At 40.4% G+C, this 11,723-nt stretch overlaps 2 protein-coding genes across 3 annotated transcripts; one reads left to right on the top strand and one right to left on the bottom strand.

Moving 5' to 3' along the window:
• The first annotated feature begins 240 nt into the window (after window positions 1-240).
• napbb (N-ethylmaleimide-sensitive factor attachment protein, beta b) lies at window positions 241-6,373 on the top strand. 2 transcript variants are annotated; one of them, XM_026341723.1, is made up of 11 exons: window positions 241-439; window positions 1,914-1,993; window positions 2,193-2,309; window positions 3,023-3,069; window positions 3,445-3,522; window positions 3,636-3,691; window positions 4,211-4,295; window positions 4,410-4,514; window positions 4,596-4,664; window positions 4,764-4,814; window positions 5,209-6,373. In XM_026341723.1, the coding sequence occupies exons 1-11, from the start codon at window positions 339-341 to the stop codon at window positions 5,308-5,310; spliced, it is 891 nt and encodes a 296-aa protein (XP_026197508.1). In that variant the 5' UTR covers window positions 241-338; the 3' UTR covers window positions 5,311-6,373. The 2 variants fall into 2 exon arrangements, with proteins under 2 accessions (XP_026197508.1, XP_026197509.1); XM_026341724.1 differs by lacking the exon at window positions 3,023-3,069 and having other exon boundaries at window positions 385-439.
• A 291-nt stretch (window positions 6,374-6,664) lies between these two features.
• On the bottom strand, window positions 6,665-11,200 carry gzf1 (GDNF-inducible zinc finger protein 1). The gene is made up of 8 exons (XM_033325892.1): window positions 10,655-11,200; window positions 10,181-10,539; window positions 9,710-9,893; window positions 9,353-9,522; window positions 9,058-9,152; window positions 8,808-8,975; window positions 8,486-8,643; window positions 6,665-8,338 (listed from the first exon to the last, which is right to left on the bottom strand). The coding sequence occupies exons 1-8, from the start codon at window positions 11,198-11,200 to the stop codon at window positions 7,604-7,606; spliced, it is 2,415 nt and encodes an 804-aa protein (XP_033181783.1). The 3' UTR covers window positions 6,665-7,603.
• Between the last annotated feature and the right edge of the window lie 523 nt (window positions 11,201-11,723).

Genomic DNA, 11,723 nt, shown 5'->3' with positions numbered 1-11,723 from the left:
TTAAAGCGAACGTCAAATATATTTCGCGACATGTAATGACATAGACATATACACGTGTTAATATCTATGCTTGTCATCATATATTGCGTAACACTGAATATAAAAAGACACATCCACGTTGTATTGGGAGTTGTAGTTCTCTTTTGCCTCGACGCCAACTGTGCCTGTCGAATGAAACACTCAAACTCCCGTGATGCAACGGTGTCGCCTAAGCCGCTAGCTGGTGCACGCCTACGCCAAATAAACCCCTCGACTGTAATCCCGACTGTACACAGCTGAATCCTCTGCGGGTCCTTTCCGTCCTTTTATAACTCTGTTCCACATACAGCGTAGAAATAATGGACAACTCTGGGAAAGAGAAGGAGGCGATTCAGCTAATGGCCGACGCTGACAAAAAAGTCAAATCCTCCGGCTCTTTTTTGGGAGGGATGTTTGGAGGGTAAGACAGCACTGCACCAAAGACCACACAGCTAGCAGGCGCCACTGTGCAGCAAAGTTGGCACGTAGCCGATTTCTTTATCCACAGTCATTCTGTTGTTTGTCCGTCTGTCCACCATCAGGACGTTGTACAAGTGCAGCTGCACGTTTGACCCGTGTGAGACAACACGTTATATTTAGTGTAATAATCCCCTTAAATAAGTTAGCTTACTTAGTTAGCTGTTACCATTGTAAACAAAGCAGCAGATCACGACTCTGTCCTGGGCCTAATGTTGTCTTGAGAGATGCGCAGTTGATTGTTATTAGCTACAAATATCTCCTCTAACTGTAGTCTCACCCAGTCTCAGCATTATGGCTGCTTGTACTTACATGTCAGTACGTTTCATGTGGTTTCCAGTGAATTTAAACTCATGGGATTGTTTTCTATCTTTAATACATCCATACACATGTTCCAGCAGAGCGAGAAGAACCCAAACCAGTGACTGATGTATTGTTTTAACACAACACTATTTGTAACATGGGAATCATAGTGATTGCTTTCATAAGTGGAAACATAAATACTTGTGTTAATCCTCAAAACATATAGGATAAGACAGACCCTGCATGGAGACACATGCTAATAAGATTTGTTGATTTGTTCTGAATACTTTGGTAGACACATCCAGCCCGTATGTTTTAGGTCGAGGTTCTTCTTGATTTGACATTGTGGTTACATAGTATGGAGTACAAACAACATATAACATATAGCAGAGTAATGACAGTAGTGTTACCATACTCTTTTAAAGAGAGTCAAAGGTTTTCTGGAGAAGGCACCAGATTAACAAGATGGGTAATGTATCTGGTAATAACAAAGTTAATTTAAACTTTCATGAAAGGTTTTTCAGGACGCCTTCTTAGATTTAATACACGTGATACTTGTTTCCTAAGGTGCAAAGGTTGCAGATCTCTGCTTTCCATTCAAGGCTTGACTTCTATCAGTGACCTTAGGAATCCCGTTAGTATGTTGGTATTTCTATCAAATAAATTCACGTTGTCTTAAATGTAAATATTTTAAAATGCCACTTCTTATGCTCTTAGTAGGCTTTATACTGGTAATTCTATGACTGACCAACCAGTGATGCAATCCTCTGCCTTGATTGAACGGCCAGAGTATTAGTACAACTACAGGGAGCTCCCATGGGTCCACTTCTTGTCACGGAGAGACAGAGCTCTCTAGTGCGCGTGGAGAGAGATTTACATAAGCCAGCCGACCATCTGATCATGGCATCTCCAACTGTGTAACAGCATGGCATGTTACACAGTTCATCACTCTATCATATTGTGTAGGGATAATTTGTTAGACCATGTGTACTTCAGACTAATTATAAGCTCAAGCTGGTTTGTAATAGAACTTATAAAAAACTATAACTTATAAATCATATTTGTGCTGTGTTCATTTTGTTTACAGCTGTTTTACTTTTCCTTATTTTCCCTAGTGGACATCACAAAGTGGAAGAGGCATGTGAGATGTACTGCAGAGCAGCCAACATGTTCAAGATGGCTAAGAATTGGAGTGGTGCGTGAGCCTGTTTTCACCTAAGGATAATATCAGTTTCAGCACAATTGACAGACTGTATGTGCTGTTTTTTGGTTCAATAACTACAAAGTGCAGCACTTGTGTAGTTGCCATAAATTAAAAAAGGTGGAATTATTTGCGTACATTAAAGCAAGCTATGTAGTCCATGCATATCTGTTATTCTTTTGCCTGTCTACAGCGGCTGGAAATGCATTTTGCAAGACTGCACGTCTCCAAATGCAGCTACAGAACAAACACGACTGTGCCACCAGTTTCATCGATGCAGGAAATGCCTACAAGAAGTCTGACCCTAATGGTAGGATGGCGAGGTTACATAGTTTGAATCTGATTTCAACTCACAACTCATAATAACTCTAATTTAACTCTAACATGTATACTTGTAAGTTATTGCATGCAGTCAATTATTAGTTTTTGCAGTAAGTTATCACACTTAATGTCTCATCCTAAAAATATATCAGGTGTATTTATTTTGGACTTGGTATTTATTGTTTAGAGTATTTAATAGTGTTTGTGGTAAACTTGGATAGCTCGAGGATTACAACAACCAACAATGTGGAAATTAAGCTGTTCAAGTAGGACATGTCCTCTGACAGGAAATTAACTAAATCTCCTGAGATGAGTCATTTTGCCAGATGACCTAAACACATTGTATTCCCCAGCTGAATACTCAGCCTATTGACAGGAAATCAGGACATTTTCACAGCGAGTCTTTAGCTACATGACTGCATTTTACTATGAGGCCGAATTTGCTTTTTACAATCTGGCTCAGTTACTTTGCTGTTTATATATCAACCAATTGATCATGTAAGATTTATTGCCCTTGGATTGGTTGGTATTTACAGTTAGCTGATTTAGAGGGCTTTCTGTGGTGCTGTTTAATATTCTCTTGAGTGTAAATGTGTCCATTGGTTTGGGGGACTGATTTTGGCTGAGTTGTGTGGTAATGGTCTGTCAGATATTAACAAAACTCACCATGTCTAACTCTTTTTCCCTTTATGCTGCCAAAAGAGGCAATCAAGTGTTTAAATGCTGCCATCGATATATACACAGACATGGTAAGATGCACGTAGATAATGTGAATCTGTGTTCTCATTCACAGCAGTAAATCCAGCCATCTCACATCACCTGGATAACTAAAAAAATGTCACAGCGTCGATGAAGCAAGTTGTCTCTGCCTTATTTAATTTGTGGTCCCACATCCACATATTAAGACATTTGTTTATTTAATGCTGATATCCTGATAAAATCGCCTACTTGATACTCGTCTCAGTGGGTATTAATGTGAAAAGTTAAAACCTTGTAGACATGAAGCCACATGCTACTACTTGAACTCTCTGCACTGAGAATGTAACAGAACACTTTCTTTAACTTGACTTGACGTGAGAGGCTTCTGTGGAAACATCTAGTAAGTAATGATTTCTCCTCTCCAGGGAAGATTTACCATTGCAGCCAAACACCACATCAGTATAGCAGAGATCTACGAATCTGAGCTGGTAGACATCGAAAAGGTACCATTACATTGTCAGCAGTTACACAGTCTATGAATAATACTAATATTAGCATTATAGGGCGTATTTGTGAGAAACACTTACGATTGCCGTATTGTTTTTGTTCTGTTAAGGCTATAGCACATTATGAACAGGCAGCAGACTACTACAAAGGAGAAGAATCAAACAGGTACTGTCGCACACACATCACAATATTATGTCTTTTTACAGTTCTAATTCTTCCCTTTTCAGTAAATCTGCAGTTAAAGTCATGTTTACATATTTGAATTAATGTTGCTGATATTGTATCAGTTGACACTGATATTAGAATCAGTTCCCGTCACTGTCTCTGCCACTGGAAAGGCTTTTGGAGCATTGTAAAAATAGTTGACCTTCACATGACACCTTTGGAATCGTGAGCTTCTCATCCTGCAAAAGGCACAAAAGTATAAAACCTGCACTTATTTCACCATTAATAGTTTTTTCTACTAAGACCAAGTTAATATGAATGAATATGATCATGCTGAGTCGCTGGTGCTGTCAGAACTTACTGGGACATATAAAAAGTCCAGAGCCATTGTTAATATTATAAGTAGCACCTGTGCTTTTCTTAATGTGGCAAACTAAAAACCTTAAAGCAATATTAATTACTCATTTCATCTTCTGCTTTTCAATGTACTTCCACACACTACTTTACACTTTTCCTCAGTTCTGCCAACAAGTGTCTGCTGAAGGTGGGAGCTTACTGTGCTCAGCTGGAGCAGTACCAGAAGGCTATAGAGATCTATGAGCAGGTGTGTGTACTTCTTGTGTTTGTGTGTAATGCATAAACTTTCTCAATCAACAACGATGATGAGGATGTTAAGTTTTGTAATAAACTGCATTTTGTGTGATTTGCACATATGTAGGTTGGAGCCAACACCATGGACAACCCACTGCTGAAATACAGCGCCAAGGAGTATTTCTTCAAAGCTGCCCTCTGTCATTTCATTGTTGACGAGCTCAACGCTAAGGTGAGTTTCTAACTTTGTGGTTCAGTCTCAGGATTTGGGTCAGCGAGTTGTGGTATAATTAAACATGCGATATCTCCACAGATCGCTGTTGAAAAATACGAGGAGATGTTCCCGGCTTTTTCAGACTCCCGAGAATGCAAGTTGTTGAAGGTAGCTTGATGTTAGGAGCACTGAGGAATCTGATGACTCACTTTTTCCCCTTAAACTATCTACTTTCAATGAGTAACCTACATTTTTTTCATTTAACAGAAACTTCTTGAGGCTCATGAGGAACAGAACAGTGAAGCTTTCACAGAGGCGGTAAGTGTTATATGGAATATAAGTTTTAAAATAAGGTCCTTTGGTGAGAACAGAAATCCCTCTGCTTCAGTTTTGTTGGATCCCTTGTGTGTTCATTGAAGAGTAGACCTCAGGTATCCATTCACTCTCCTAGGACTGCATATTTTAGTCAAACCAGTTTCCAGTGATGAAGTGTATCACTGCTGTTGAGCTAAAAAGATTTTTCAAAGTTACCTAAAAGTCAGAGAGAGGGCACTCGTGATGCATCTGAATTTTACCGGGTGTGTTAGCTTTATACATGTGCAGTGCTGGTGGGAGTAAGTTAACTGATATGTATCTTGTTTAAATGTGAAGAAAATTAAAGTAAGTAATCCTAATTAGGGGGGAAAAAAGCTCACTGATGTGTCCCTTGCAGGTAAAGGAGTTTGACTCAATCTCACGTCTGGACCAGTGGCATACAACCCTCCTGCTGCGTATCAAAAAAACAATTCAGGGTGATGAAGGAGATCTGAAATAAAAGAAACACAGGCTACAAATGCAGCACAGAGGGACAATTCCATCACGCATGCTTTCAAGCACACACACACACACACAGACACACACCACACTGTGTATAGCGTCTGGAGAGGAGTGTCTGCTGATGATTTTGAATATTTTGCTCACTGCTATTCTGTCGAGTATGATCTTTGCTTTCCTCGCAAACATATCTGAATCTAGTCAGAATGTAAATCCTCTCGCCCTCACCTCTGTCTAGAGGATTGCTGCATTCCTTTTTTCTGCTGAAATCTTTCCTGGAGGATTTCAGAGCAGTTTAATGTATTGAAACAGATAGTATCGACGACAAGCACTGCATGTTTTGTACAGTTGTTTCCTAGTCAGATGCAGCTTGTTTTTTTTATGTAGTTTATTATATTTAAACTATTTAAACGTTTCAGTTTGTTGTACATACGAATATCATAGTGTGTATGTTTTTAAAGAATGTACTTTAATCTTTATTTGTATTGTTTTGAAGTAGAGCAGTAGTCAGTCATTATCATAAAATTAATTTTGGTCTCTTTTTTATCACTCGCAGGAGAGATAATCCTTGGTGAAGGCCGGTGATATGCACCAAGTGTAGACTGTTAAACATTTATACCTAATCACAACCATTTTAAGGTTATTATTTAGAATACGAGGATGTAATCATACTTTGAATGTTTGTGAAATGTGGTTTATAGTTTGACTGAGAACACTTTTCTGAATGAATTTTTTGAAGCACTGACACAGAAAACCTTACTCCTTATTCCCAGGGCAGTAAAACTTGGGGTATTGCGCATCATTAGTCCCTCATCTCGTGCTGTGTTGTGTTGTAAACATATCGCTGAAGGTTTACTGCTGCGGTGCACCTTCCAAATGGCCAGTTGCTAAGCATGTCATTGTGTATAGTTTAGTGTTGTTTCATTCACTAGTGTGAGTCAGACCAAAGTTTTTACAAAAAGGGTCAGTCACCCTGCGTATCCAGCTTCTTCCAGGTGGAATGGCAATGGACCTTGGATATGATCTGTATGCTTGTGCAAATGGACAATAATAAAGTTATTATATCCCAGCTGTCTGTTGTACTGCCCTGCCTTTGACCTTCAAGAAGCAGTGTTATATGTAATAAAAGCTTATCTGCCTTCAGATATAAGAGTCTGCAGACAAACAGAAAGGAAATGGGAACCAGTGTTATTTGAAATTCTGATATCCACTTATTATTGGAGTATATTTTAAAGCTTTTTTTTTTTTAACCTTTGTGACTTTTTCATAATGATTAATTTTTATGTTGCTATTGGAGGTATGTCATTCTTCATCACTGAGGCTGTTTTGTTGTGCACTTCTTCACAGAGTCCTTTAGAAAGAAAATTTTGTAACTTCTCTCACAGCAGTTTATTAAATGTAGACCTCTACTTTACATTTTTTTTCATCAAAGTGTTTTCACCAAGGTTGTAAAACACAGGCCAGCTGAATAGTTGCTTTTTTAATCATAATTTGTAAACTTTATAAATCCATGTATCTGATTAACTTAAAACCTACAAACTTAAAATGATTTCCTTATTTGAGGCAGCCTTATGAATCCATAATGATTTTACGCAGCATCTGCTAAGAAACTAAAAAACAGCTGTAGTTTTATGGAAATAACAAATCCAAAGAAAGGGCAGTGCTAGAATTCAGAAGGATTTAAACCTCTCTTCTCTTACCTACTTTACATTTGCACCAAAATAAATAAGCAGACTTGTGAAAAGGTGAACTTCATTCCCAAGGTGTATGAACACTACTTGAGATTCAGCAAGGTGGAGTACTGCAGGTGCCAAGGCTTCTGACAGGACTCCCAGAGCATCCTACAGAACATCTAACTAGTATCTTTTGCTATACATGATGTATGGAGAAGAGGTGTCTGCCATTTCTGTCAGGAGGTAAATATATTGACATCACTTTTGGCTTTAAGTGTTAAGAACTAATAATTATCTTCATTTTATTTGTATTCAATATTATTTGTGTCACATTTCATCATATATGACATACACATTATGTAATTTGATCTAATAGCTTAATACATCAGTTATATCTCTAAAATGTGACTTAAGAGCAACCGGTTCTTTTGATGAATACCATGACATTACAAAAGAGAGTGTTAAACACTTAAAATCACATTCAAGTGCGGTCGTTAGTTAAACACTGGACATGAGATTATAATGAGGATGAAACACCACATGGTCAGAACACACTTTCACACATTGCCAATTCCAAATAATAGACACAAAATAACATGAAATTCATACAATTACATTTTTCTACAAAGCATAGTTAACAGAATCTTCTTTAGGATCAACCAAGATATTATCTCCTGTACTTTGCTGTCCATCACTTTGGACAGTTGTGTTGTCACCGACAATCACAGTTTGAATATTAGGGTGTAATATATCTGCTTCAGACATTGTCTTAGTCTCTGAAACAGGAGCTAAAATGGTCTGTGAAGCAGCAGCTTCTAGCACAGATGATGTTGAAACAGGGATCTCGGAGACTGATGTGACATCAGATATAGGAACTGAGAGAACCGAGGATACAGACAGAGCAGTGGAGGAGGCATCAGAGGACACAGGGATAGAATGAGCCATAGACACAGGTATAGAGAATGGCACAGGGATAGTTGAACCATCTAAGGAAATGATGCCAGCCCCTGCTGTGTCTGTGGTTACAATGGGCTGTATCTGCGTCCCAGGTGGTACTTCAGTGTGGATGACTGTGATCCCACCAAGTGCGCCGTGACTGACCAAAGCAATAGCTCCATGACTGGTCCACTCAGATGGCAGAGCGACTGGCTCAGCTGAAACCACAGTCGAGTCGGTGTTGGTTTTAGCAGCAGCACCAGGGGTACCAACAGCAACACTTTTTCTCGTGGTGTTCTTTTTATCCCCTGCTCCCGCTTTTTCTGTCTTTCCCTTTGTAGGTGTTTTGGGTTTCCTATTCTCCACATTGCCCTCCAGTACAACAAGGTAGGTCTTCCAGGGAGCATCAGAGTCATGAATCTAGAGGTATAGAGGCTCATGTTAGTTTCACAGCCAAAGTACTTGAAACAATTAAACTTATCAGTGGATAAAGATGCATCAGTAGTCATTGTGGCCCGAATACCATTAATGTACACACGGAGTCACAATAAGTTAAACACTGCTGACCATAGTGTGCCTGCGAAGGGTGGACTTGTCTGTGAAGGTGCGGTTACAAAGGCCACACATGTAGGGTTTCTCTCCAGTGTGAATACGCTGGTGCCTCTGGAGGGCGTTGAGTTGTGTGAACTGCTTGTCACAGTCCTTACAGCTGTACGGACGTTCACCTAACAATCAGTTGAGAGGGAAAAATCACACACAAATAAGGACATCACTGTAAGAGTGAGTACAGTGAGAATAAAAAGTGAACTAACAACACATTTTTATTTAGCTGTACAAGTATACAATTCTGCCAAATGACCAAAAACATGTTAATAAATTCTACAATTGCCTGTATGTATTTTTAAATGCTGGTGGAGGGAGTTCCTCTGAGCGAAGCCTCGGCCACACTGTTCACACTTGTATGGCTTGGACCCAGTGTGGATGTTTGAGTGGTGTCTGAGGTATTCTTTGGATGCAAAGCTTTTCCCACATGCCTCACACATGAAGGGCTTCTCTCCTAACAAGAGAAAAAAAGATGTTCTTAGCTAAGACTCATATTAGCATAAATAAATTAGTGGTTGATACTGTGTCACGCTTACCTGTGTGTGATCTCTTATGGTAGGCCAACATGTGCTTCTGAGTGAATCGGGCATCACACTCATCACATGCAAATGGCTTCTCTCCCGTGTGAGTCCTGCACATGGTGAAACAGACATGTTTAACCCTTAAATATGTCCTGCTATAAATGATATTATTGTTTATCATAGCTCAACATGCAAAAAACAGGCAAGCAACGATTCTTTCATCCTTCTGTAAAAATCCTGGCCCTGGTTAGCGGCTACACACAAACCCCAGTTTTAAATATTACTTGACCAGTCATCCTCTGTTTAATACCTGCGGTGCATTTTCAGGGCTGAGTTCTGGGTAAATTTGGCCCCACAGTCGGTGCACTCATAAGGCTTTGTTCCTGTGTGCGTCCTCTCGTGCAGCAACAGAGCAGTTTTGGAGCTTAGCGCCTTTCCACAGTCAGGGCAGATATGCTGCATATTGTTACGTTCATGAACCTGAGACGCAGCAGAGGTGTACGACAGAAAGAATCAAATCAGGAAAAATAAAGCACATATGTAACACTTCTTTTCTTGACACAAATGATTATTGTTATTTATTACACTGCCCATACTGTAGTGTCGGGTAAATCACTGCAGTTGACTTTTAGAAGTGCAGTTGTGTGGGAATTTCATTAAACCTTGCCTGTCTTTGATGGCGAACAACATCCTTCTTCCGTTTGAAAGTCTTTGTGCAGGCCTCACAAGCAAAGAGCCTCTCGTTGCTGTGGACGTGCTTTTCGTGGATCTTCAGGTTGCTCCGGTTAGCAAAGGTCTGCTGGCAGGTCTCACAGCGATAGATGACATCTGCTTTCACTCCATGGTATGTACTGGCCAAGAGAGCAGCAATAGCACAAGATGAATGATGATCATCTAACACAGGTGCTCAGAGGTGAGTTTGCCTTAAACGTTTTACTCCAGTAAATGTCGGTGAGTTATGGTAGCCTAGTGCTATCACTGTCTCTAAGAGAACTGCTGAACAAAATCATTTCAATAACTTGCACACACATTAAGTTATCCACAGTTACTGGCCTACCTTATGTATGAATGCATATTCGTATGGCTGCTATTCAATCTTAGAAAACTCATAAAAACAGGAACTCTCTGTATGTCCTACCTGATGTGCTTCAGGTAGCTTCTCTCATAGTGGAAGGTCCGCTGGCACTTGTTACACTGAAACTGGGCTTTAGATGTTTTTTTGGAGGTCTCCTTAGACTGCCCCTCCTCCTCCTCCTCCTCCTCCTCCTCCTCCTCTTCCTCTTCCTCCAGAGATAACAATAAGGGGTCTTCAGGATCATTACTCTGCAAATCCTCCTCAGATTCCCAGTCATCCACATCAGAGCCTGGCAGCGCCAGCAAAGGCTCATCCCCTTTCTCCGTTTGATTCTCTGGCTGAGCCTCGGCTTCAGTCCCGTCCCCACACCCTCCTGTGTCTTCACTGGTAACGTGGTTCACAATTTTCAAAGTCTCTCCTTTTAATATTTAAACGCCTCTGGAGTTCTTTACGGCCACCCAACCTCGGCCTTAGCTTTCTTTCTTGTCTTTTTTCATCCTTCACCACATCCTGTGCCTTAAATCTTTTTGACATTACGTCTTTCTCAGAGCTTTGTGGAGAGAGCCGCCTCTTAGGAAATAAGCTTTTAGGCTGCCTCTTTGGTCGCCCAGTCCTTTGTTCTCCCTCAGCACCATTCATGTCATCTTTATCTACCTCTTTTGATAGAGACGTTTTCTTTGTGTGCTTTTGTAGAATTCCAGCACTCATGGCCTCTCCACAAACCACTGACAGATCCTCACAGTCCAAAAATTGTGCCGCTGCTTGAACATCACCAATCTTGTCTCTGGAAACTTCAACTTTGCCAGTGTACACAAATTCCAAAAACTTGGAGAAATCATTGGAGTGCATATTTGAGAGTAATAATTTGTCTCTGGCTGCATCCTGAGAGAGGAGGATCTTCTTGAAGTAGCCACTGGATGCTGCGAGCATCACCTGGTGGGCCTGAAACTCCTGCATGTCTCCTTGGTAGTCTACCTGCACTGTGACATCACTGAGCTGACCCTGCAGCCTCATCTGGTGCAGACATGCCAGAATACTGTCATGGTGGGATTTAGAGGTGAGCTGGACCACTTTGACTCCCATTATTCATTTGTGCTGCTGAGAATAGCAATGAGGAAGGAATGGTGACTTGGAGGATTTCAACAGGACGGGGTTTGATCAGATATAAAAGGCCTCACTTTGGAGAAGCCTCGCATCGTTGCTGCGGCTAAATGAGAGCAGTGAGTGTTTACATGTTAGTTAACTACATATTAGTCTTACTTAACTGCAAAGAAGGTCATGTTTAGCTAACGCCACATGCTTGGGAGAAGTTTGCTTAAATAATTACCTTCTAACACGAGGTACATGTAAAATAATGAGTTGTCCAAGAGTGTTTAGCTAAAGCCGAACTGCAGTGACAACACACATCGTGTGTGCTTCTGTTTCCTAATGTCCACTGTAGCTGCTAACATTAGCATCACAGAGACAACGACAAGCTAGGCTAGCTAACAATAACGCTCAGTGTTAACACTAAAACAAACGCAGTACAAGTTTAACCCATGTGAAATGCACGACTAGCACACACGGTGTGTGTGTGTGTGTGTGTGTGTGTGTGTGTAGCAGCCGA

Source organism: Anabas testudineus, chromosome 24, assembly GCF_900324465.2.
Source record: "Anabas testudineus chromosome 24, fAnaTes1.2, whole genome shotgun sequence".
In the NCBI taxonomy this organism is placed as follows: domain Eukaryota; kingdom Metazoa; phylum Chordata; class Actinopteri; order Anabantiformes; family Anabantidae; genus Anabas; species Anabas testudineus.
The sequence above is the reverse complement of the archived record's forward strand: the minus strand, read 5'-3'. Positions and strand labels throughout refer to the sequence as shown.